General features: G+C 42.4%; 1 protein-coding gene across 9 annotated transcripts in view; it reads right to left on the minus strand.

Moving 5' to 3' along the window:
* The window catches only part of ANO1 (anoctamin 1), a 144,201-nt gene that overhangs the window by 7,636 nt on the left and 109,517 nt on the right, over positions 1-27,048 (minus strand). For 3 of the 9 annotated variants that reach the window (XM_035117027.2, XM_035117008.2, XM_035117036.2), the window contains 12 exons: positions 24,076-24,087; positions 23,041-23,112; positions 19,418-19,495; positions 17,480-17,554; positions 16,250-16,451; positions 15,431-15,542; positions 14,419-14,476; positions 13,973-14,073; positions 13,032-13,177; positions 11,439-11,591; positions 5,862-5,914; positions 2,155-2,339 (listed from right to left, as the gene is read on the minus strand). In XM_035117027.2, the coding sequence (XP_034972918.2) occupies positions 2,155-2,339; positions 5,862-5,914; positions 11,439-11,591; positions 13,032-13,177; positions 13,973-14,073; positions 14,419-14,476; positions 15,431-15,542; positions 16,250-16,451; positions 17,480-17,554; positions 19,418-19,495; positions 23,041-23,112; positions 24,076-24,087 (1,247 nt within the window). The remainder of the gene's footprint in view (positions 1-2,154; positions 2,340-5,861; positions 5,915-11,438; positions 11,592-13,031; positions 13,178-13,972; positions 14,074-14,418; positions 14,477-15,430; positions 15,543-16,249; positions 16,452-17,479; positions 17,555-19,417; positions 19,496-23,040; positions 23,113-24,075; positions 24,088-27,048) is intronic. The other 6 variants (XM_035117017.2, XM_035117055.2, XM_035117074.2 and 3 more) reach the window with 3 other exon arrangements.

The following is a 27,048-nucleotide window of genomic DNA, read 5'->3' on the forward strand; positions in this document are numbered from 1 at the left end:
TTCAAGATGGGGATCTTGACTGAATACACACAGTATGGCTCTTGCAAAAAGCATGAAACTTTGCCAAAGTTTTGTTGCTTTGTTGTACCCTTATCATATCCACCTGTTGGTGTTGCTTAATATTTCAGCCTTCTTAGAGATGCTGAGAGAAAGTGTGTGCATGTATGTTTTGCGTACGTATGTGTGTGTGTGAGAGAGAGTGAGCATAGGCATTTCTTGAACAGAAAGGGCTTATTCCATGCAAGCCTCAAAATACATGTTATTATCACCAGTTATCTACGTAATAGTCCAGGTTGATTTGTGAGAAAACCAATCACAATCGGATCCTTCAAAAAGAGAATTTTGAGCGGTTTCTAAAACTAAAAATAGGCTGATACCTATTAAGTGATGTCATCATGTTGGTAATAGACTTAACTTTGCCATTAGCCCCCCCCCTCCCCTGCATATTCCATCTACTGTAAGTGCAAATTAGGATTGGGGGGAAAGGATGCAGGTGGGCGGGGAGGTGAAGAAATGAGATGGAGCCCTTAACACCTGAAGTCCCATGAGACTTGCAATAGGAAAGTAGGCAGAGACCCTTTTGGACCCATTCCTGCCTTCTCCAGCCACCAGTTGGGGAAGGCATAGAGTGCTGCCTCACTGGATGGACTGAAGCAAAATATTTAATAAAACAAATAAACCGTCTTCCATTTTAAAATAGGAAGAGCTGGCTCCAAATGGAAATCTTATCCAGGAAAAGATTTGCTGTGGGGCAGAAGGGTTAACACGACTTTTTTAAATGATTGGGTTGGAGGCCAGGGAGAAGTTTACCAGGAATTTAATACAGTATATTGGCCGGGAGTTGTGCAGTATATTGGAAGGTGTTCTCAGCCCTCCTGTGTCATGCATGGAGGTACAATGAAGCCTTGAGGCACAGGAGTGCAGATTTTTGCACTCTAGATTTTCTGGATTCCAACTTCCACCATCCTTAGCTAGCACAGCCAATGGTCTGGGATGTTGGGAGTCCAGCAGCATCTCAAGGACCATAGGCTCCTCACACCTGCCCTAGGAGATGAGTGACACCAGAGATAGCAGGGTGTGTGGGGTGAAAGATATATTTTGGTGAAGGGAAGGAAGGGGTGCTAGCTGTGGTAGCCCTGAGTGGCTTGCACGTAATCCTGGAGAGATTATGTGGGAGACTACATTTGGGTTTGGGACCTAATGAAAAGGAGCGCTGTGGCTTAGAAGTTCAGAATAGCGCAGGGAATGGGCGAAGCTTATGTGGTCATGAGATTGTTCTAGCACAGGTGGAGCTGACCATTATATTTTCAACAATGCATGTTACTGGGATAACTAACGAGACAGAACAGCCTAGTCTCTGGTTTAGATCTTCAGATTCCAGTCTTTGGACCAGAGGCAAAAAGCATATCCAACAGTAATAGGCTTATGGATATATGTTCTGAGGTTGACCGGGCCTGTTCTTTTAAAGCATTGACCAAGCAAGCTAGCAGGCTTTCTGGGTGTTCTTTGATTACGGAATATAGATGCTGCAGTAGCAAGTAGAGCCTTGAGTAGCTGAGCTGTACTGTGTATTTGAAAGGCTGAGCGATAAAACAGCCACAAAGACAAAGGGGAGTAAGCAGCAGCCATAGCTTTTCATGCAAAGGCTGTGGGAAAGTTGGTCATCACGCAGGCCTCTGCGTTTGGTGGGTGTTAGACAAATGGAGGGGTCCTGTTCTGGCATGTGTCCCCTAACAGGCTGGGGTTGTTAGTGCGGACACTACTAACTAGAAATGCTTCACGGTGAAGGGGGGTAGTTTTAGACGGCTTTGTTATTCTCCCTTGGGTGGCAGTACAATGGGAAGAAATGAAATCACATCAAGGCCTCAGGTGCACTCTTATGGGCCATAGCTTTGGGGAGAGCTCAACAGTTTTCAAGCTTCGAGAAAGGTGTCAAGGAAAGGAAATGGTATGGCTCAGACCATGACAACTGAGACAAGATAGTCGATATACACAGAAGGAAGATTCGTATGCAGATGGAAGGTGGTAGCCACAAATCCATGTTCAAATACATACAACCTAAGTACATGTAAACTTAAATATGAGTCTTTCTGAGATGCATGAATGGGTCAACATCCCAGGAAAAATCTCTTTTAAAGAAATAACAGTATGTACCTGCATATTTGGACTGGGTAGCCAAGCTCCATAGCGTCATTTGGAGCTGTTCCATCTTGAAAATCGCTGACATTAAAATAGGATAGCGTATGGTTCACGAAGCCATGCATGGTGCCACTTTCACTGTACATGTACAGGTACACGAGGCGTGGAATGAAGTCAGATGTGAATGAGATCACAAATGCCTAAGCCATAAGAGTAAACAATGAGCGCAATATTCAGGCAATGCTTGACTGATTTCATAACCAAACTCAACTGTCTCCTCCCCCAGTTGGGCTTATGAGCAGATGGATTGCTATAAACCAGGGTGGTTTCAGGCCATAATCCGCAGATTAATGATTTTCTTCACTCCATAGAAGTTTTGATATTCGAACTCTAGAACTGCAGCAAATTGAGAATGAGCAATTGAGGTTGGCTGAGGACATAACATCATGTGGACAATAAAAAAACAGGTCCTTCATTGTTTTCTAATTTCAATATGGTTCTGCTTACAGTATAAGTGCAACATTTGCAGTGTTATACTCTCTCTGGTTCTATATCCACATATTACTACTACTACTACTACTACTACTACTACTACTACTACAGTATTTACATTAAGGGGAGTGTATGTTTAAGAATCCCCTCTTGATTTTGTTGTTGTGTGCAGTGAGCCACTTGAACCACTTTGCACTGATGTGGTCTGAAAGTAATAGCAGTTTGGGTCTGCCTAGGCAGATGCTACAAATCAAGGGCACCCAAATTTATTATAATCTTGTCAAACAATACTGAATGCCCATACCATAAAGGGGATGACACACAGTAGTTGTTTAAAAAGACCGGAAAATACTCCATCCAGGAAGACTCAAACGTTAAAAAATGCACCAATATTTTTGGTCCTTTATAATATGAATAAATCTTATATAATTAGCTCTGCTGGTGTGAGCACAAGAGGGACCACCAGAAAATTGAGGACGGGGGGAGCATTTGGGGAACATATAGTCATTTGCAAATGATCCTTTTCCAAAGGATTCTTATAAAGCAGGAGTGGGGAACTTGTGGCCCTCCAGATGTGGACATCTGGAGGACTAAAGCTACAGCCAGCATAGCCAATGGACGGGGACAGTACTGATTCCACACTCAGACCCATTTGGAAGCTTAATAACTGACACATATCACATTAAGGAAAAGGACAAAACACAGGACAAATGTCGTGCTTAACAAGCTTGGAAGCAAAAAGTCAAGAATGAATGTGGACACACAGAGGTGAGCATCAACCGGCACAGCTTCTGCCTGAGCACAACTGGGAGACAGTGCAAGAGCAGAAGAAGCGGGGGGACTTTCTCGTCTATTTCTATTCCACAGTTTCACATATTTTCCCATCACTGGATGAGCATCTTACATACATGGCTACAGGGATGGGCCACAATTGAAGGGGAAAAGGGAAGGAGGTAAGGGCCTCACATAAAGATGCAAATATGGCCGTGACTCCTTGAAAGACCAGAAAGACAGAGGAAGCAGGCACTCAGAGAGAAAAAGGTGGGCAAAGCCAGCTGGAAATAGAAGTTGAGCATGGCACTTGCTTTAGCTTCAGCTCATCTTTATGGCTGCCTTCCCAAATATATTCCTAACTATTTGGTGGACATCCTGCTAGTATGTTATGAAATCATTATTTGGTGATCTCTTAAGTTTTTTTTTTTTTTTACACTGCAGTGTCTTCCTGTACTCCAACTATAACAAATGCCAGCTGAATTATGTGAGCTTCGAAAGACTCTTGGGATGCACTTTAAAGCATGGCAAAGAACTGAAGACAAACCAACCCAAAAATAAATGATCACTGTGTTACATAAAAACATCCATTTTAACAGGGTATTAAATGCATCGAGATAAAACGGACTGTCCACTGGGCCATATGGCTTTTTCTAAATATGATATGCCTAATGACTGCAACCAGTTTTGTTGAGATGTTTTAAAAGAAGTAAGACACGTAAGACAGAACATACAACCTAGGTCAGCTATGTTTTCAACAACTGCCCCCCCCTGCCCCTTTTAACAGCTATTGCAGGAGTCAGCAGATTTTTTTTAGCCGCAGGCGATCCACTGTCCCTCAAACCTTGTGGCGGGCCAGAGAAGTGGCACCGGGGGGGGGGGACTGGAAGAAGAGGCAAGGGGGGCAAGTAGTCCTCCCCACCCCACCCCCAGCCACTGTGCTTACCTTCCCTGGGGCTGCCGCCGCCGCCACTACCACCACTTCTTGTGGGTAGGCAGAGTGAGCTCCTCCACTCTGCTCTCTGCCCACAGGAGTACCCGTGCGGCAGCAGTGGTGGCGGAGGGAAGATAAGGACTGGCTCCAGAGAGGGGCTGCTTAAAATGGTGCTCAACCAGCTCAGCCCAGCCCCCTTCCTCCTCTAGGCAGGGCGGGGAGAAGCCAGGAGGAGGGAGGGAGGAGGCACTGCCGCTGTGTGTGTAAGGGAGGGGGGAGGAAATGGAATGGCGCAGGAAAAAATGGCACAGCCCGAACGAACAGAATCCTCATGCCGATCCACGGACTGTCTGTGGGCCAGATCCTGAAGGCTATTGGTCCTGATCTGGCCCACGGGCCTTAGTTTGCTGACCCCTGAGCTTTTGCCTTTAAGGAGCAGGTGTTAGACATGAGATGAAAAGAGTCACTGTTGGGCAACTGGTTGCTGCAGGTATCTGGAATGAGGGCTGCACTCACCTGGTAGGATAGGAATGGAAGGAAGTTTTGTCAGATTTGGTACAGTGTCTAAGAAGTTTGTGAGGGGAGGCAGTCTCAGGGAGCAGGAAGTCTTTTGGGTCACACTGCCTACCTGTGTGGTTGCTTATATGCTTCTGTAAGGCCTACTCACATTTGCAATGTACAACTGTACATTTGTAAAAAATGCAAAAAGAATACTGCAACAAGATGAGCTCACTGTCTTTTGCAAAGGAAACTGAAACTTTGCCCTGTGCCTGGGAAAGGGGAGCATGAGACAATATGCAGAACAATACATGTCTGCTTTGTTCCATGAAAGCTGAAATAGGGTAGGGCAAGTCAAAGGAACAAAAAAAACGACATTTGTCATTGTTGAAGAGTGTCCTCAGGGAGGAAAATGAGATTCATTATTATTATTATTATTAAATGGAGAAGACACAGGTGCTCTAAATTCCACTGACTTGGAAGCCTCCAGATAGCACTCAACAGTCAAGAAGTATAAAAACTGGGCTGACGTGTGCTCAGGAGCAGCTCATACTTTCTCTATCAGCTTCCCACTTGCTCTATAGAACTTGCTTCACATGAAAAACTATCTGCCTGAGTGGGAAGACTAAACAACAGCAGTGTCAGGAAAATCATTACCATACTTTACTGACAAATAGTCCTTTGCTAATAAAAGTTTTGAAAGTTATAAAAGTGACTTCTATTATTTGAGCTTTAAAAGAAATCTTGCGAAATTGAGAATAAAAGTTTGTTTTTGTTCCATGAAAGCTGAAATAGGGTAGGGCGAGTTAATTAAATAAATTAGAGCAAGATATTAGACTCACAACAAAACTTTGACAGTGATTTGCCTATGGCTGCCCAGTGAGCTTAATCGCTGAGTGGGAATTTGAACCGAGGATTCACTCCAGATACCACACCAAACTAGATGTCTATAATGTAACATTTCCAAGTAACTGAAAGGAAATTAAGAATTGGCGTGATCAATCACTATTTGCAAAGAATTACTTACATTGATGATCACAGCAAGTTTTCCTACACCTCTGAGGATATTATACCATATTCCTGGAGGGAAAAGACAAGCAGAAGGTTAAAAGACTTTAAAATGGCTACCCATAAGAATGGATAACTATAAATAACATCACTGTACAAGTTCAAGGTGTTGGCTTTTATCTTCATAGCCTAAACGGCTTGAGGCTCAAGTATTCTAAATACTATCTTCTGCCATACCATATGTATTGTCTCATACACTCTGCTCCATATGTGAGATCCTGCTTCAATCCCCTAACTGTTGTTCTTATTGCTATTTAGCTTAGTGATGGAGTTGTCAATTTGTTTACACTTTGTCCATTTGTGTGTTTGTGCGTATATAGTGTGTCCGTGCGTATATAGATAGATAATTTCCCCCATATAGATGTATTTCTATTATTTTATTTATTTCATCCCTGCTCTGGAATTGAAACGTTGAGTAAAGTATCATCTTCACCACCAGTGTCTGTTGTGACGTGGGGTTTGTGATTTCAGCTCTCTTGACAAACATCCTGGAGACAGTTCTCTAGTAACAGCTCTTTATTAAAGTGAACAAGACTGAAGACTGAGGAGAGGAAAGCTACATTTATAGGGACAGGGGACTAGCTAGGAAGGGATACATTTTGGAGGGAACAATATCAAGCAATCACAGTGCTGCCTTTTGGAGGAAACCAATAAGACAGAGGATCCAAATACAGCAGCTTAAATGAACCAATAGTAGCTGTACCCTCTGGAACCAAAAGGCAGTTACTTTATCCTAATGCAAATACAGACAATAATAATACAGATATAAAATCCTTTGACTCAATACACAACACCCCTCCCCCCCTAGTGAGCACAGCAGACGTAATCCCTCAGGTACTGTGGGGTCCTACAACTTCTACCTGATCTCCTGACAACAGGTGTTGCAGGTTCTGGATTGGGTGTTACCTGTGGTGGAGGGGCTGCTATAGGGGTTTCGTCAGGAACAGATGGAGTCCCAGACATCTCAGGGTCCCCGACCTGTACCTCGTCATCCTGAGGACTAGCAGACCCTGGTTCATTTGCTGAAGCCCCTGGTGACTGCACCTCTGGGCCATCTTCACTCTGGTCTCGCAGCTGTGCGTCATTAGCCAGGGATGAATTATCTGACTCCTCCCTGCTGAGCGCCCGGCGCCTCAGCTGATCTATATGTCTCTTCCAAACTTGCCCATTTTCCAAGGTCACATAATAGGACACAGGTCCACTAGCCCGGGTGATCACACCGGCCACCCACCGCGGACCTCGTGAATAGTTCCTCACCCAGACCAGATCTTCAGGGGCGAGATACCTTGTTGTGTCAGTCTCAGCCTGGGGGGTTGCTCTTGAATTACGGTTTGGCATTTTATCTGGGTGGACATAATCCAGCACCGTTACCAGTCTTCTACCTAAGAGCAGCTCGGCTGGCGACTTGCCCGTCGCAGTACACGGCGTCGCATGCTGCAAAAATAACATTCGCGCAATGCGAGCCGACCAGTTACCCTCCATTAAGCGCGCAATGGATTCTTTGGCTGTTCTTACCATGCGCTCAGCCTGCCCATTGGAGGATGGGTGAAAGGGCGCGGATGTGACCCCTCTTATAAAGTTATCAGCCAAGAATGCCCTGAATTCTTGGGATACAAAAGCTGCCCCATTATCTGATACAATGGTCTCAGGTAACCCGTGGGTAGCAAACAGCTGCCTCAACACCTTGATTACGGCAGCTGATGCCATGCTAGGGACCATCGCCACTTCTAACCATTTGGAATATGCATCAACGATAACCAAAAAAGACCTTCCCTTGGAATGGCCCAGCAAAATCTATGTGCAGCCGGCTCCAGGGAGTCCTGGACTGCTCCCACCAGTGGACTGGTGCTCTGGCCACTTCTGGCCGCACCTCTTGGCATGCCTTGCATGTTCGTACCCATTGTTCTATGTTCTGGTCCATTCCAGGCCACCACACATAACATCGGGCTAGCGACTTCATCCTGACCATTCCCGGGTGTCCCATGTGAAGCGTCTCAAGAACCCTGTTTCTCAGTGGTGCTGGGATGATCACCCTATCTCCCCATAGGAGACAACCCTTATGCATGGACAATTCGTGCTGCCTTGTCGCATAAGGCCTGAATTTTTCTTCATGCGGACCACCTGGCCACCCCCTCCCCACCCAAGTGAGCACACGGGAGAGAACAGCATCTTTCCTAGTTTTCTCAGCTATATCCGTAGCTGTTACAGGAGCCCCCGGAAGTGTTTCTAGCATCATAATGTGCTCCGCCGGAGCAGGATCCTCATTGCTCCCGCCAGGAAGGGGCAATCGACTCAGCGCATCAGCATGGCACAACTGTTTCCCCGGCACATGGGTCAAGGTGTACTGGAACCCATTCAGGAATATTGACCAACGCAACATTCTGGGGGAGAGAATTTATGGCGTTTGTTTGTTTGGGTTGAACAACCCTAACAGTGGTTTGTGGTCCGTTTCAATGGAGAAATGGCGACCGTACAAATAATCATAGAACCTTTTGATTCCGGACACAATAGCCAGTGCCTCTTTATCAATTTGAGCATAGTTGCGCTCTGTGGGCGACAACGTACGGGAATAGAAAGAGATGGGCTTTTCCGACCCATCCGGTTCCCTATGACTCAGCACAGCCCCCAGACCGTATTGAGAGGCATCACATGCCAGGACCAGCGGCTTTGACTCATCATAATGAGCAAGGACGCTCCTGCTACTCAGCATTCCTCGCAAGGAGTCAAAAGCCTTCTGCTGCTCCCGCCCCCATCGCCACACATTCTTTTTCTGCAATAGTCTATGTAATGGTTCAGCTACCGAAGCTTTCTGGGGTAAGAACGAATGATAAAAGTTAATAAGTCCCAGGAATGACTGCAACTCCGTCTTGTTCTGTGGTCGTGGTGCCTCGATGATGGCCTTAATCTTAGCATCTGTGGGGTGGATGCCTGATGCATCAATTTTAAACCCCAAGAAATCCACAGTTGGCACCCCAAAACTGCATTTTTCTTTTTTCAGTTGCAACCCCACCTCCTTGAACTTGAGCAACACTGCACGGACACGCGCAACCAGTTCCTGTGGGTCTTTTCCAGCAATCAAAACGTCATCAAAAAATGGCAAGACCCCCGGCAGACCTCTTAACAGGCGTTCCATGAGCCCTTGAAAAATCCCTGGGGCCACACAAACTCCGAACTGTAATCTGTTAACTCTGAACGCCCCTTTATGTGTGACAATAGTCTGTGCTTCCGCTGATTGTGGGGTTACTGGCAGCTGTTGGTAAGCTTGTGCCAGGTCAATTTTGGCGAACACCTTGCCCCCAGCCAGTTTAGCCAACAGATGTGATACGACTGGAATGGGGTATGAGTTTCCCCTGAGTGCCTTATTGATAGTACATTTGTAATCTGCACATATCCTGACTTCCCCATTTGCCTTAAGGGGCGTGACGATTGGAGTCTCCCACTTAGCAGAGTCCACGGGTGAGAGAACTCCCTGCTTGACCAATTTATCCAGCTCTGCCTTGATCTTGGGTTGCAGTGCAAATGGCACTCGCCTTGGTTTGAGTCGGATTGGGGCCACACCGGGGTCCAACTCGAAGTCAACTGGGGGCCCTTTATAACAACCCAGTTTTCCATTAAAGAGACCAGCAAATTCCTTGCATAATGCCTCGCTCATCTCAGGGCAGGTTTGGATTGAATTAAGCCCTGAGATACTCAGTCCCAGGGCGGGGAACCAGTCAGTGCCCAGGAGACTGGGGCGACTGCCCTTCGCAATCACCAGTTTGAGTACAGCCTGTTTGTCCCGGAACTGTACTCTCACGGCACACATTCCCATAACATGGATGCGGCCTGCTGAGTACGACTGCAAGGTTGCCGGGAAGGGCTCCAGAGGGGGCAACTTACCCCTGGGGAAGAATGTCTTCGCGGTCTGGTCCGACACGATGGTGAATGCAGATCCGGAGTCCACCTCCATGTCGCACTGCTGACCCTCAATCTTCACCTTGACGTGTGCCTTGCCTTGCGCTGGAAACTGCACGGCCCTCCCGTTGATCTCCGTTACGTAGTGGCAGTCCTTTAGAAAACGAGTTGCTGTGGGCGGTCTGCGATGCTCCAGTCTAGGTGCTCCTGTTGCTCCCGACGCCGCCGATCTACAGACCCTGGCGATGTGACCCGTCTTTCCGCACGTCCGGCACATAGCATCCCTGAAACGACAACTCTTCCGCTCATGGTTTCCGCCACAACCTGGGCAACTGCCTCGGCGATCTTTGTGCACTGTGCAGGCCTGACGCACCAACTCGACCCCACGGACTGGGCTCTGGCTCGGAGTAGCCTCTAGCTCGTCCATGGCATGCGCAACTTCTATCTGTGGCTTAGTGGCCTTGCGACTGGCATCAAGCTCCTCTCTTTCATAATTCTCCGTGGCGGTGGCCTCTTTCAAGGCTGAAGCAAGGGTAACCTCTTCTTTAGCCACGATGCGTCTTCTGGCTTTCTTGCTGCTCAGACCACCAATAAACCGATCCAGGAGAGTCTCTTCCAGATTTTGGAAGCCGCAGTGCTGAGCGAGCTTCCGGAGTTCAGCCAGAAATGTGGATACAGACTCCCCAGCATGCTGCTGCCTCTTATGGAACTCCATCCGCCGGGCCATCTTGGTCTCAGTAGGCGCCAAGTGGCTTGTTAGGCAGGCAAGAATATCTTTGAGAGATGTCTCACTCAGCTTCGCTGGAGCAAGTAATGCCTTGGCCAGCTTGAAGGTCTCGGGCCCACAGTAGCTCAGGAATGTGGCCCTTCTTTTGCTGGCATCGGTGATCCCTTGAGCCACTGCAAAGAACTCGAAGCGTTCGACGTAGTCTTCCCAGGTGTGGGGCTCTGATGGCTGGAAGGGCTCCAATACCCTTGGACTCTCCATTGTCCTAGCGGGCAGGGTCGTCTTCTCAGCTGGCCAGTGAGTCTTGTTCTCAGCTGCAATCCGGACTCTGAGGCAGGGTTGTGTTTAACCGCTCCTCAGCATTCCGGATCCCATCCTCGTCGCCAGTTGTTGTGACGTGGGGTTTGTGATTTCAGCTCTCTTGACAAACATGCTGGAGACAGTTCTCTAGTAACAGCTCTTTATTAAAGTGAACAAGACTGAAGACTGAGGAGAGGAAAGCTACATTTATAGGGACAGGGGACTAGCTAGGAAGGGATACATTTTGGAGGGAACAATATCAAGCAATCACAGTGCTGCCTTTTGGAGGAAACCAATAAGACAGAGGATCCAAATACAGCAGCTTAAATGAACCAATAGTAGCTGTACCCTCTGGAACCAAAAGGCAGTTACTTTATCCTAATGCAAATACAGACAATAATAATACAGATATAAAATCCTTTGACTCAATACACAAGTGTCATCATCTCATCACCTTATGCAGTTAGTAGACCTGAATTTCCCTAGTAGAATAAAGGATTGAAATTTAAAACACAAAACTAAAATAAGAGTCCTGCCTCCTCCATCACAGTTGGCAAAGTGACATAAATAAGGAATAATATTAACTAGTTACCGTGCTGTTAGTGAACTGCTTACCTATATCTTTTGCTCTTACTGCAACTGGCCTTCTAAGCTCAGTAACAAACTTCTTTGCATCCAGACGTATTTCAATGATGTTGTTCAGGAGTGCAAACAAGGGAGCCAGTGGGAAAGATGCAACAAACAGGGTTACAAACCCAAACTGGATGACTGAAAATTAAAAAGAAAACAGTGTAGTTTGCACATTATGCTGTTCTAGATGGAATGTATTTTTGGAAACAGGCGGTGCTAACTACTGAAACTACAATACTCACAGATCATATGCATATGAATATAGGTAGGTACTGACCTTGTAATGTTAACCTACAGTAGGCTGCCTGCTGGTTTATGTTTTCTAGAACTTCATGAGATAGCAACTTTCTTTGTAGGGGGATATAATACCTTTTATTTCAGCGAAAAACATACATATTATATAAAAATGGACTTCAAAGTTAAAATGGCTGGCAGTTTTTCGAAAACCAGCAACTTACATGAAAACTACAAAAGCTCTGGGCTAATTAGTGTAGTTTGGAATGGAAAGAGGTCTGCTTAATTATGGACTGATCATGATCTTCCAAACCAGGGATTTACTTTTTGAAAATCTCACATGGTGTCTATTTGCACTGGCCTCTATCAGTCCCTTTGGTCATGGTCAAATGCTGTACCAACACCATGCAAACAACATGTTTGTTGACATATTTATGAGTTATATACAGTTAATTGAACTGGTGATCTCTTGAAAGTTTATTGAAGGCATTTTTATTGACAGGTAATTGTTCACGTTTTTGCCTTTTGGTGTTAATTGTATTTGTATGATGTTGTCAGCCACTTTGGGAAAACTTTTGGAGAGAGAATGAGGTACAAATATAAGGAGTTCAGTGAGTGGATAATATGGAGATGACTAGATTCACCATGTTTTGCTTAGAAGCCTTCCAAAAGCATCTGTTTGTAATCTTGAAGACAAAGTGTTGGACTAAATGGCACTTTGTTCCGAACCTGCAACATCCACGTTTCACATGGTTTCACCATGATCTGCTATAATCACAAATGTAAAGCACAGGATATAGTTCTACAAGGCAATTGCCTCAACCTCTCCCTCTCCCTGCAATGCTGTTGGGCAGAAGCTGGCTGGATTGAGTGGCAGGAAGACTTTGCTCAATCCAAATCATACCTCCACCAGCCCAGGGCAAAGGGTGTTTAGACTGCAGTTCAGATGTACACAATTCTGCATAGGATCAGAACTTCACTATGGGTGTCACTTTGAGATATCAAGGAACACATGAGAATTTACAATTCCAAGTAGAAGAAGGAATGACTGCTCAACTCTTAGAAAGAGGCTCTCCAAAATTTTTCTTACATATTCCATCTTATGCTAACAAATCATATCCAAAATAGTTTATAAACAATCCTGCCCTTGAGACCGAGTCCATTTATTGAAAAAAAAATGCATTCACCTATTAAAACTGACCATTACGCATCTGTCACTGATTAATTCTATGCTCACTTACTCTTCTAAGTCTATTGGACTGAATGGAGTAGACTTGTATAGGGTAGCACTGTAAGCTATTAAAAAATTGAAACCCTCATTTAAACACTTGAAATCTCACTCACTCATTTCCATGTATTCTGGAGTAAGACCAGCAAAAGGCTCCAGATTATAGTCTACTTCATAGCGTTGTTTTTTCTTCAAATATTCCTCGTGGTCTCCAGGACGCCGTCGTTTCGATTTCAAGTATCTTATGAATTTTTTCATTTTTCTAAGAGGAAACAATAAAAACAACTCTTTTAAAAGTCTCAGTAGTTTTGTAAGAGCAAAAGACAAAAAAACCCAACCAAACAAAAAATTGTGAATTTGCTGATTATGAAAATAGTTATATAAGGACTGTGGAGGGGAACGAAAGGGTCCCTCAGATGTGCACAAGACTTTCCATGAGTGCCTTCTGAGGCTTCCGTGCTTCATCTCCCAATCTACTGTTGCAACAAGGACTCTTCCTGAAGTTTATTTGACCTTCAGAGATGCCTTGTCTGAGAGGCACATTGGAAGGGTAGGCCTCAGAAGCCTTACTGTAAGTAGGGCTACTCCTTGGACTCAGTCTAAATATTTGCAAGGCATCTGAAAAAGTAAATGGGATGAGGTCAATACACTTTCTCATACTAGTCCCTAAGGATGGCAAAGGCTGGTATTATTAATAGGATAATTTGTAGGAACTAGGCCTTCATTTATTTCAATACTTAGAATTATTTTCAGCTTCTGCTATTACCTGTTAATGAACAAATTTAACTTAATTTGTTTTCACTGTAGATTCAGAATTCTTATTTATTGTCCAAGATCTGTTCTATTCCGTTCTAGGAACCATATTATTGAAAAGCAAACCAATAACAAATGTTGAAAATGGTATAATAAAGCAAATGCATGTTATTTTATAGTATGTAGCATAGCTCTCTTCTTGCCTTCTGCCTTTTGGGCAAACAAAAAAACAACATAGCATTTCTATTTTCAAGTTGATATGCAATCATTTTACAGCAGATGGTCTCATTCCTTGGCTACTTACGGAATGCCAATTTCAAAAAGATTGTTCTGAATCAGCTGTTTGCCCAACATAATAATGCTAAGTTGTATACACAATTCCATTAGGCAACCACCGGGAGCACACTAAAGGAGAAATAGAGATACATAGATTAGGGGGTTCTAGATAACGTAACACAGGCTTATATCAAGACTTTGGTTCATTCTCCTTGTGCCTCTTACTGCCTCTGAAATTCTGTTCCTGAAAGCTGGGGGACCCTCTGGAACAGTGTGAATAGTGGCTACAGGGGATGGGGGTAAAATTAGTGAAAACTGCTTTCTCCCCACTTCTGTCAGTGGGATCCCTCTGCTGGATCAAAAGCCTTCTGTGGAATGATGTTTCCCTTCTGTGTGCAGATGGTTAAATTTGTATCCACACCATGGTTGTTTTCTAGATCAGAAATAAGCATGCACAAAATGAACTGCAGTTACCTCTTCCATGCGAAAAGAATGAAAAATGTAGACATAATCTCCTGGGCGTCCAACGAATCTAGGAAAATTCAGAAACAATGATTGGTCTTTTGTTCTGCCTATTTTAGAGGAACAAGCTGTCACACTCCTCCTGCAACATCTCCCATACATCCAGATAGAATCTTTGGGATAAATTCCAGTTGGGATGGTATGCAATCGTTCTCTCGGGGCAAGAATTTCAGCATTGTTTGTCCGTTTGTTTATAGATTGTTCTTTAATAATAGTAAGAATCCTTCTCTATCCTCCATGTGGTGTTTTGAGGGATTCTCCTGTCCCATCCCAGAGCCACTTTTGGGTGTGTGTGGAGCACGCAGGAGCAGAAGACAGGGTGTGTGTGTGTGTGTGGCGGGGGGGGGGGGGTAAGCACCATTGCACAAGTGGGTATTATTGAATGGGGTTCCACCAGTGGGACTTATTAGTTGAATCCAGTTATATAATCTGCAGGGCATGGGCTCCTAGTCCTCATTGAGTAGTGATCCTGATATAAATGGGCGAATTTATCTATTTTTGTTTCTCTCAGTTTTTCATTTTTGTAATCTTGTGTTTGGTTCTTCACATTTCTGCATCAGTGTGTGATTTTTTTGCAAATTTCTAATAATATACACATTTTTTCCAAATAAATTTTGCTTTAAAATAATGCATTTTTCTGTTATTTTCAGTACTATATGCAATTCTACCCACACATTATGCTAATATGTGCATTTTTGTACATATTATTACCAGGCTCCCCTGGCTCTCTGGGCCCCAGTACCCTTTCCACTCCCATGCCTGGGCCCTGACTTTATCTCAACAAATGTTCAGAGTCAGCCTAGGAAACAATTAAATATGTAATTATTTCCTCCTGCTACTCACTGGTTCTCGTATAAGGTCTCAGAGTCAGCTTGAAGTAGTAGTTACAACACTTGAAGTTACACATTTAATTCACCTTATGGTCTTTGAAAAAGGTATTGAATTCACTGCTTGTTTAACTCACCGGCCCTTGAAGAAAGCCACATAGAAAATAGGCGTGTAGGCATTGACAAATTTCAAAAGGAAGGCCTTGAAGATAAGACGTTCTTCAAAACTCTTGTCTGTTTTCGGAACCTCTGTGTAAATAAGATTATTGTAAGAGTGCTTGAAAAAAAGCATTCAAATAGCTAAGTTTTAGAGCCTGCTAAGATTTAAGATTTTGGAAGACTTCTCTTGATCTGTTTAGTTGTTGTTGTTTTTTTTAAAAAGAAAGGGTACATCCTGATGGACTTGTCTGTATGGTGATGGTGGAACTAGAAAACTTCCAGCTTCCAGCAATCCGGTTCATGTCTGGAGCTGCATGCATTGTCATGCCTAGGTATGGACTACATTCATTGGAAACATCAGCCTGGTTTGATCACAAGAAATGTATCTCGGGGAAAATTCTTTCTGTGTTTGATGAAACCCTAAGAAGTTCATGCTCAGCAATAACTGGAGACCTCATTTTTCCAGTCCTTGATTTATTGTCCCTATGAAGAAAGCAATGACTGTAAATGAAGATGAATTACATTACTCAGCTTCTGAAAATGGTTTGGTTCTCCATAGCAAGTGAAGAGGCTCTTGATTAATCTAAGTCCATTTCCCCATTTTATAATCAAACCAATGTTAGTTGCTGAAAGAAGTTCGTGTAATAATACCAAGTGATTATTTTAGATATATCATTGGCTAGACATGCTTTGTTCTTGGCTGTGTGGCCAAAGTGAAATAATTGTGCTCTTTTAAGAGAGGCCATTTAAACAAACTGTAGCTTTAAGTCAAAATAACTTTTAAGATTTATACCTACCAATCTGGGTCAGCCATCTGGCTATGCAGCCGTATACTTCATCCAAGATTATTATCACCACCAGATTAATAATCACTGCAGTTGCTGTGACAGTTACTCTAACATTAGACCGGCCACCGGGAGTGGAGCTGATGGCTAAAGCTGCTGCAGTAGAGATTCGGTATATTATGACTCCAAAAACAATGGCAAATGTCAGTCCAATCTGGAAAGACAAAAGTAACATGTCATAAAAATTCTAGATGTCAGTAAAAAATTCTAGATGTCAGTAACTGTTAAAAGGGTGGCCAGATCTGGATTGAAAGGAAATGTTTAACAGTGAAACGTATTAGAGGAACGGTTCTGTCCTAGGGCCCAATTCATGTATCATATTTGTCCTTTGTCTATGCTGTAGCATTTTTTCATCTTGCCTCCACTGCAAAAATTGCAGTTGCAACATTCATCTCTCATGTAAAGAACCAGTTCACACAGGTGTGCGCGTATAGAAGCAGTGCCTTGCTGCAACCTTGGTTGTGGGCCATGTATTGTCAGTGGTGGTAGTGTGAACCAGTCCATGGTTTAAAAGAAAATTGCTGCTCCTAACTGAGATTATCTAGGCCATTTCTGAATGCTACTGTATCATTTTTCTCAGAAGGTGGTGTAATTCAATCAACAGTGAACCTAAAGGCCATGTCAGCTATAGAGGAATTCTGAACTGCCAAGGAAATAACTAAATCATGGCTGAGAAGCATGTCCACAGTTACACTACATGATAAACTGTGGAATGGAAAGAACAGCAAGCATATACAACTCCACTGAAGGGGACCAATAATTAGCTGAAAGGCTTGTGAAATTCCATAGATTGGGGGGGGGGGTAATTGGTCTGTGTGTGCGTGTGTGGAATTTGTTTTGATCCTCTTCAAATGTTTATTTGTAAAAAAATAACGCAGGAGTTCGGGTAGCATCTGGCTGGCCATTGCAAGGACAGGATGCTGGACCACAGAGGTCTGTGGTATGATCCTGCAGAACTCTTCTTATGTTCTCATAATGGTGATGATCTTCTTCATGACTATCAACTATAAAATCACAGTATATGAACTCAAAAAAACTGACTAAGGAAAGTGCACCCCACAAAATCGACTTGAGAGAAATCAGTGAGAAGCTTGGTCCTTCTCCAATATGTTACAGAAGCTTTGCTCAAAATCTTGCATTACACTTAACCGTAAACATTTACCGGTACTAGGTAAAACTTACCATGAAAATGATGCTCACAAAATTTGTGAAGTATGCTGGAAAACGATCTTTCCACGTCAGTTTTTCTTTTTCAGTCTATGGCATGAAAGAAAACACAATGACCCTGCGATGTAATATAGCCACATATACTGTAGCGGCGAAAGCATTTTCTTTTTAATTTGTGCCGGTCATCCAAACTTTGATGTGTAGGAAAGCAATCAAATGCATAACTTGATAGTAGTGCAAAGACACAGGAATGGAAGTAAACATTTTAGGAGGCAAACATCAGAACAGTGTGGAGTCAATTCAGTTAACTACAGCTATATAAAGGGGTCAGTATATCACAATATTTATTTCAAATTGAGCTAGTTTGTTTATCAGTGTTATGAGGCCAAGCAATTTTATTTTTTACAAAAACACAGATTTTTAGGGATTGTCAAAGCACATTTATCTCTATCTGGTTTACATATTTTAGTCTATTTTATATTGGTCACTATGAAAATTGTTTTTTCCCCTCCAGGACATTGCTATGCATTTATAACAATGCAGAAAAGTTAAAGTACTTTGTGAAAGTTCCATCACTCATGAAAATCCATTGTTCATGGGAAAAGATGAATGTGATACTAAAGAACTTGATTAAAGGATGCAAACGAGGAGTATGCTCATTTGGCTTGTCTTTTCTGTTCCAAGTCAGAGGAACACCAGCTACTTTCCTGAATATGGTAAAATTTAGGAAACTGGTACTGAGGCAAGCATATGGAACAATATACAGATATACTGCAGATGATCTCAAGGGCAAGACAGCATGAACTGGGCCAACATGAAACATGATGTGTGTGTGGATATGTGTTTGCCAAGAAAAATATGGTCAATAACATGGTCAATGATGTGGAATCTCAGTGCCATGGTGCCTTGATACTTGTCAAACCAGTCTTGCCTGCATTGGTTCAGCTGCTCAGTCTCAACCAAGATATGCTATAGTTCCTTTAAAAGTCCCATAGCAGAAGGACAGAATGGAACCACTGCATCTCCCATCCTATCCATCCACTGGCTCCCTTCTTCCATCCTTTTATTAAAAGTATTCATGAATTGCTTTTTCTGCCCCCAAGAACACAGATTTTTTTTTTAAAAAAACACCAATTAACAAAACCAAACCAGAATGTGGGATTGAAAACCCACCAAGAGCCAGGTGGAACAAAATAGTTTTTTTAAAGCTAGGCAAAGATAGGGACAACCTTGTGGCCTCCCTAGGGAAGACGTTCCACAATCAAGATGCTGCTATATAGAAGAGTTTCTGTCCTGGGCCTTTTCACCTAGGAGTCTAGTTGTTGTCCCCTACATTTGGCAAGGAAGAAAGGTGACAAAAAGAAACGGTGAAGAAACAGAATGGGAAGCAGTGGCAGCACCTTCTCCTGATGTTACAGGGCCTTTAAAGGTTTGGGCAACATCTTTGGGTTCAGATATAGTAACATTAATATCTGATCGTATCTTGTTTATTTTCATGGTCTGTTGAGTGATCACCTTTGAATTTCAATACACTGTGTCGTGGAGCTTATTTGATTTTTAAAGCCTGAAAACAGGGAATGATGTGTTAAAATTGCGATGTCATATATAATTACAGAAGGCCACTTCAAGAACAACAAGCATTTCATGTCACATGCATGTCACACACATGCTGTCTGAGGAAAAACAAACAGCCGCAGGCAACTCTGCCAAGCATCTGGCACGTGCAGAAGTGTCACACCAGTCAATATGTAAGGATTAACCATGCAGTGCCATTCCACACAAAGAGGAAAACCAATCCCAACAAGAGTGCTGAAGAAGGGGGCGGGGGCGGGGAAAAATACGTATATGTGTATATTAGACAATAAACAGACAAAGTTTGGAAAACAAATCAATTTGTGTTTTATATAGTTATTCATAGTTCAGAAAGTTTCCACAAATTTGAATGAAATGTACCAATTTCACCCCAGCCATGACTCTCTTAACTCTTTGTCGCCATTTGTTGGCTGCCTCTTCTGGCAATTGCAGGCCCTTCTGATGGCATTTGAAGGAAACAGAAAAGGGTCATGCAATATGGTTGTTACAAAGCATTGACTCATATAGGCAAATAAATCAATACCCTCAGCAAAATATGGACACGCTACAGCTTAAAAACAAATAGAAGCTGCCTTTACTTGTTATGGGCCAATGCTATGTCTTCTGAAATGAAGTAAATTACTATAAGGAAGAAAGTACAAAATAAAACCACAGGAAAATCACCAGTGTTATCTAGTAAAACAACAACAACAAAAACAACAATGCAAAGGATAAAAAAGGATCTGTATTATTTTAAGGTGTCACAATGTGTGTCAGATAAGAGTCTGATCTCCTTCATTATAAAAGTTATCAGCAAAATCCCACAATATTTTGTAGTGGGATGACTAGAGTCATTTAACTAACCAATAACCTGGAGTCAGGAATGAATAGTGAGTTTGCAGGTAGAATGAACTTATTCAGAATGGTGGAACCCAAAGGAGATTGTGGAGAAACCAAGAAGGAACTCCCTGTAAGATCTTTGCTTTTTTAGTTCATTTTTTAGATAGGGTGACTGGAAAGGAATCCAGTATTTCAAATATGTTCACACCATATACTGTATGTACATTAAGAACATTGGCAGTTCCTGCCCCCACATGCATATTAACTACAATTTAATTCCCCCTCACCACCACCAGCAATGTTGCATACTGAATAAAAGTTTTCATTGAGCTATTCATCATAAACTGTAAATTTCTTGCTTGGCTAGTCGTACCAGTCGAGGTCCCACTGGTACATATGAGGTTAAAAATTACTTTTGCTCTTGTTCCAGTCTGCATCACTGCATATACATACAATGAAATTTAGCTGCCAATTTGTGGCCCACTAGCCTAAGCAGTTTGGTGTTGTTTGCAAACTTGAGGAGTTTACTCCTCTCTGCTGTTGAACCATATGGTTATAAATTTATAACACCTATCCTCTTATTTCATGCCTGCTAACTTTTATTCTCCCCCATATGAACCAACTCAGACCCTGTGGTCATCATCCAAGGCCCTTCATTGTGTGCCTCCTCTGTGAGAGGACTGGCAACCTAAGAAAGGGGCCTTCTCTGTGGTGGAGCCTGCTTGTGGGATGCTCTTCAGGGAAGCTCACCTGGCACCATATCTTCAGGTGCCAGGCAAAAACAGTCTTCTCCTCTCAGGCCTCTATGGCCTTTTAAACTGTGGGCTGGGGGTATTGTTTTTCTTTGGTACTATGGTATGTATTTTTGTGTTTTTATATTGTAAACCTTGTGATTCTCATATGAAGGGTGGTATAGAAATTTAATAAATAATAACAACAACTTTACACAGGAGCATTTGGTGAGGGAGTTCTCTGGCTCTCACAAATTCTGCAGTAGTTGAACTTTTTTTTAGTGCCAGATCTATACCTTTACAGACCACTACACATAACATGTGGCGCTTAGAAATCTGCACCAGTGAAAGTGTGTCAAATGTCTATTCTTCTTCTTCTAGAAAACCAGGACCGTAGTTGTTGTACAGGAGTTTGGTTACAAAGGAGCTTGGAGATGTTAGAAAGGGGAAGCACTTAAAATGTAAAAATAAGGACTTGAAAATTAGGTAAATCATTCCACAAACCCCTTTGGGTTTCTGCCCCCCCCCCCGGTTTTAAACCAGGATCACGCTGAAATTAATGGAACTAAACTGTTTTAAACCCATGGTGAATTAGAATGTGAATTACATGCTTACTTTCTGATCCTGAAGTGACAAATATCTGCAATGGTACACACAGCATTGATATACCATAGATGGCCTCACAAATAGGTCATACCCATCCATGATAAAACCTTACTGTCAAAATATTACATGTATAGACACAAATGTAGTTGGTTCAGTCACAGCAGAAGTGCCTTCATGTTTAAGCAAATAATCCCCAAAGTTGACCTCAACCTACTTCAACTTCACCCAGTTCTACAGCAAGTAATATTTATGTCTGGTGATGGTTGTTTCCAGTGCAGCACAATGCCAGTGTTGATGAGGCTGCTTCACTAGTCTATCTTCACAGGACATCAGGGCAATGTCGTACAGCAAGATGAGTGTTCCTTTTCTGGAGCAGTGGCTCAAATAACTGAGCCTTGCAAGCGTTAAATAAACTGTTTGGAAAACCCCAGAAATTAAGATGCCGATTCTGGTATTACAGTCCAGACACATGATAACCTATTCACAACACCCGTCCAACATATACAAATCTATTGAAAATGGCATCTCATGTAGACTTGAACCTGGAAAATTAAGAAAGTCAATGGGAAACAAAGCAAGAGAAAATAATTACTAAATAGAAATTAGTCAGGGAGGGGGACGTTTGTGGCTTCCTTGGAAAGAACTGGACTGGATATTGCCCAACGGGTGGGAGGGAGAGAAAATGGTGATTAACCAGATGCAGATCCAGCGTAATCTGCCCAGGTGTGTTTGGGCCATTTCACACATTATGCAGAGGTAAGTTTGGATGTGCCACGGGTTGTATATTCAACAGACAGCTGCAGCCAATCATGGCTTTCCTACACGAGTCCCTGTAAAATACATCATTTGCTCTAGTCACAGTCTGTTTTTCTGTGCCTTTAAGTACCTAGCTATGGAGGAGGCTGCCCACTGTATTCCTGCATGTAGTCAATTTTCCTCTAATAATAGATTTAAGGCAGGGTCCCCTGGAGTGAGCTCGTCAAGAAAAAGCAATTCTTATTCTTTTACATTCTAAAAGTAGATCTTTTAAAGTATACCTCCAATTTTCATTTCGGGGGGAAAGACCCAGATACCAGAACTTTGGGAAACACCAATATAGTGTGTTCAATTCTGTATGTGCCCATATATTAATGCTATTTTCACAGGCTTCTGTAATTGTTCTGGCTTTGAATAAACTGTTGTTGTTGCAAGATGCAAACTGCTATTCTATTCACGCGCCATAATTTAGGTGTGAAAACGTGTACAGAATAAGGCTGCACACGCTCTAAGGAATTATTGGAATCTTAAAACAATTCCTATGGTCACTATGCCTGTGATGAACCCACATCTGTATTAACCCTACAGAGCTCAGATTATTTTACTGCAGCAACGGCCATCTAAACATTGTCGGACCCCAACTCTCACCAGCACCAGCCAGCCTGGCCAATAGTCAGGGGAGATGGGAGTTGTAATCCCACAACATCTAGAACAGGCATAGGTAAATGCCAAACGTCCAGATGTTTGGGACTACAATTCCCATCATCCCTGACTACTGGTCCTGTTAGCTAGGGATGATGGGAATTGTAGTCCCAAACATCTGAAGGGCCGGAGTCTGCCTATGCCTGATCTAGAAGGTCACAGGTTCTCCCCGTTTGTGTAGCTACCCTCTCTTGCTCACCTGTCCTTGCTCTCTCTTTTTGGGTGTCCATCTCTATCTATCTTTCTTTATATGTGAAGTTAAAGAATGGTAATGGTAATGGAGGTGGAGAGTTGCTGTTTGTTACTGTATGACACTGTAAATGGGGAAACCTTAACTATGAATAAAAAAAATCTACATTGTTAGCTTACCTCTTTATTTTTGGATTCTTTCCTTAGTGATTTTTCTAACACTTTAGCTTCATATTCAGCCCTGGGGTGATCCTGCAAATAAGTCAATAGGCTAGTGAGCCATGAAACCCAATGTCTACCCATTCAAATGTTCAAGAACAAATTCAAATAAAGGTTCCAGTGTAATAAAATTTTAAAAAATTATATGTTAACCTTATTTGAAAAAACAAAATTTTAAGATTTAATTTAAAATGCTTGCTCATGTCTTTACTACTCTCTGTTGGTATTCCATTGTAGCTAAAGACCTTAATTAAGCTATAATCTGCAATGCTGCTGGCTCAGCTGATGTCCTTGTCTTGATGGTGACACTGCTGCTGCGAGATTGGCTGCTCTCCTCTCATATATGACACAGCAGCTGCATCACACTGTTAGGGATGGGACAGAGGCAGGATTACGGCCAGCAGCAATGCAAATCAAGTACAAGCCTGCAACAATTTCTCTAGCAGCAAATGGGTTATATTGCATAATGTGCTGATTTGCAGCCTTGCAATTTGTTTTAAACTGGAACCTTTCATTTCAGTCATTGCCCAGAGGCCATTTTTAAGACTGTTCATGTGAGCTGATGTTACCATAAATGACCCAAGAAGGGGCTGGGACAGCAATAAGGTGGTTTGACTTTAAGCATTCAGTTCATGGACACCTGAGATGCTTTTTCTTATCAGTTAACCTGATCGGTCTTGCCAAAAGAATGCATTTCAGATTTGCCAAACACACTGTGGAAAAATATGTGGAAAATAATCAGAAATTGAAGGAATGAGACAGCCCAAAGATTCAGAAAGTGCTTAAAAATGCATTAGATGGATATGGGAATGGATATGAAAAAGTCCCAATAGGGATATATATATAGTATAGGAAGAAAGAATCATTGAAGTGGAAGGAAATCAGATGCTAGGAAAAAAGAATGAGGTGAGATCAGAAGGCATCTTTCACCACTCGACAGATCAAAAAGGTAGAGAAATTTCAAAAAAATAAATAAAAATAAAAATAAATCCAAACCTTGACTGCCTCCTTCAGGAAACCATAAAAAACACAAACAAACATAAAAATTAAAATTACTTCACTGTTGCACAATTCTGCACTGGATACAATTGTTTTTATTCATGTGAATGTGGCTGAAGGAATTAGAAAAGACATGGCTGCATCTTTGGGGAAATGGTCTTCTTTTGTATTTATATTAATGTTATACTGGTAGCACGAAAGGAAGCATATTATTGCATCAAGATGAATGAGTTTAAGTAACATGGTGGTATACAGTCTGGATGGTGTCATGTGATTAAACCCTCAATGGAATAAACAACAACTACATGAAAGAACAGTTGTGCGCTGGAGTTCCAGCCAGTGTTCATTTCAATGGGACTTAAACCAGAGAAGCTCCTGGGGATTTTGTCTCACACTATTTAACCTCTTCAGTCTTCAGCAGGATTTAAATGCATGCTCAAGAGCTTGGGTCATAGGGCTGAATTAGTGGGACTGGAGTGTGTTAAGTGAAAAGTAAAATACATTCTATTAACAGCAGTTATCTCAGGTCACAGGCTGTTACCATTGCAGAGAACACTGAACATAACCCTGAAAGATATTTGCCACTAGAAGGATACAGTTAATCCTTTCCACTTTCATGTAAGCCAACAACAAGGTACCAAAAATAAAAGAACAGTTGCCTTATAAAAACATCCTCCCATTGTTATCCAATAGGTTACGTCTCAATCCTAGGTATGCATGTGGGGTTCATGTTAGCCCAGTGACATGTTTGCAAGCAGACAACAGGATCAGGGCCTTAGAACACTCTGAGGTCACTGAAGACCTTTCAACACAATGGTCAAAAATTATTAAGGCTGTAATTTATATTTATTCATTTCAATATGTATCACCTTTGACACTGATAAAGATCAGCTGACTGTGTAATCACTGTCACATTTGCCGTCTGCTGGGTGGTACATGTAGACATCAGCAGGAAGCAGATGACCCACCCTAAATTCCGTTATCCCTCCCCTAAATTAATGATTACACTAAAGTAAATATTTAGTTTGATAGACAAAATTGTGCCTCTGATTAATTGTACAGCGTTTTAAACATTTGAATGCAAGCACTGCAGTTGGCAAACATGATCTTAAAAGAGGTTTTCCTTGTTCTCTCTCATAAAAGAGGAAATGCCTCTTCTAAGATGATGCCTAGGATGACACACATATACACAACCTAAAAACAAAGTATGGATTTGCTTCAGAACTATCATTTTTATTGGTTTACTCAGCTCAGACTTGTTTAACTGTAAAGTAAGCCCTCAACTTACACAGTGGTTCTGGTTCTGGGGATCTCACCTAAAGCTGAAATTGCGTATAGTCCAAACACAATGTGTACAATTGCCAGAGTCTTTTTCCACTGGACATCCACACCTTTTTATTTTATTTATATATTTTTGCTTGCCAAGTGCATAAAGCTGAATGTGCACAAGTTAAATGCTCATAGGTTGCGGTTTGCTGTATACTATGCTATGTTATGTTATGCCAAAACCAGCTGTGATTTATGGTAGTAGAAAATCCTCACAACAGTTCAATGGAACCTTGTTGTGGCATGATTGCCTGCTCACCAGGGTTTTAAAATATGAGAGATGTGAACTCTAACCCTGGAGAGGTAGAGCACACAGTGCAAACATGAATTTAGAAATAAACGTGGAGGGATAGGAAAATTGCAAAATGGGAATATTTGTTGGACAGAAGGGAGTAGCCTCAGGGTAAATGATTAAGTAGCCTCTCCTTAATCACATCCGTTCTACTCCTCACTTCAATGACCTGGTTTTGGTTAAAATATTTGGCGTGGTTCTAATCTAACACTGAGGGTGAACAAAACCCACCAACTGAACTTTCCAAAAATAAATTTGAGGGAAGTTGTGGCAAGTCAGAAAAAGAGAAATCCTTTAGGTTCACAAGCCTTTCCTAACTGCAAGAGGTAGTGACTGAGACATCCAAACAGAAACCACAGAAGTCCTCTTCAAGCATTCAGCCTGAACAGGCAATGGCAAAAACAATGGCCAATTTTCCTGCATTAATAAGGCAAGTAATAAGAGGGAGGCTTCTAAGTACAGTCAAGCTCAGGCACAGGCAAACTCGGCTCTCCAGATGTTTTGGGACTACAACTCCCACCATCCCTAGCTAACAGGGCCACTGGTCAGGGATGATGGGAATTGTAGTCCCAAAACATCTGGAGGGCCGAGTTTGCCTGTGCCTGGTCAAGCTGAATGTGCTCCAAAACTCCCTTCAGACATGCTAAATGAGCAAATGGTGGGAGTGAAGGAGTGGGGCAGGATATGCAGCGTTGTGGGTGGGAGGGCTGAAATGCATGCCCCAAGCTCCCTATACACATTTTGCTCTTGTTTAAGCTACTAAACACCTCAAAAATTTATGCAACTCTGTCTTGAACCTAGTTTAGTGTAGTAACTTCACTCACTGTGGCCCAGTTTGTATGTCACAGCAAACAAAGGTAAATGTTGGTTGTGAGCACACTTTTCTTAGGTGCTTATGTCCTTCCCGTTTGTATGCCGAGGAAACAAATCATTATCCCTAGTTTAGCTTTATGTAGGAACAAGGGACCATGGTTTGTTTTATTCCAGCAAACCCCAATTAGTAAGCTACAGATAGTGGTTTGTTAGGAGTAAAATGAACAATCCCTGGTTCAAATCCCTAAACTAGGGATTATGGTTTGTTTCCTTTCAGTGTGACTTACGGTAGATTGTAGGGTTCATTGTGACATGCGATTGAAACCAGTAACACACTCAATTCTAATGTGGAAGCCCGGAAGTTATTTTATAAATAGAAGCTCACAACTAACACCAAAAGGCTACTTGATGTCCTTACTAAACTTTTAAAGCAGTATTTTAAGCAGTATTTATTGACTTTTTGAAAATGGAACTGTAAGGGATGGATTATACAAACACTGGATTGATTCACAAACTATTTCTAGGGAAATTTACATTTC

Source organism: Zootoca vivipara, chromosome 1 (assembly GCF_963506605.1).
Source record: "Zootoca vivipara chromosome 1, rZooViv1.1, whole genome shotgun sequence".
NCBI lineage: Eukaryota > Metazoa > Chordata > Lepidosauria > Squamata > Lacertidae > Zootoca > Zootoca vivipara.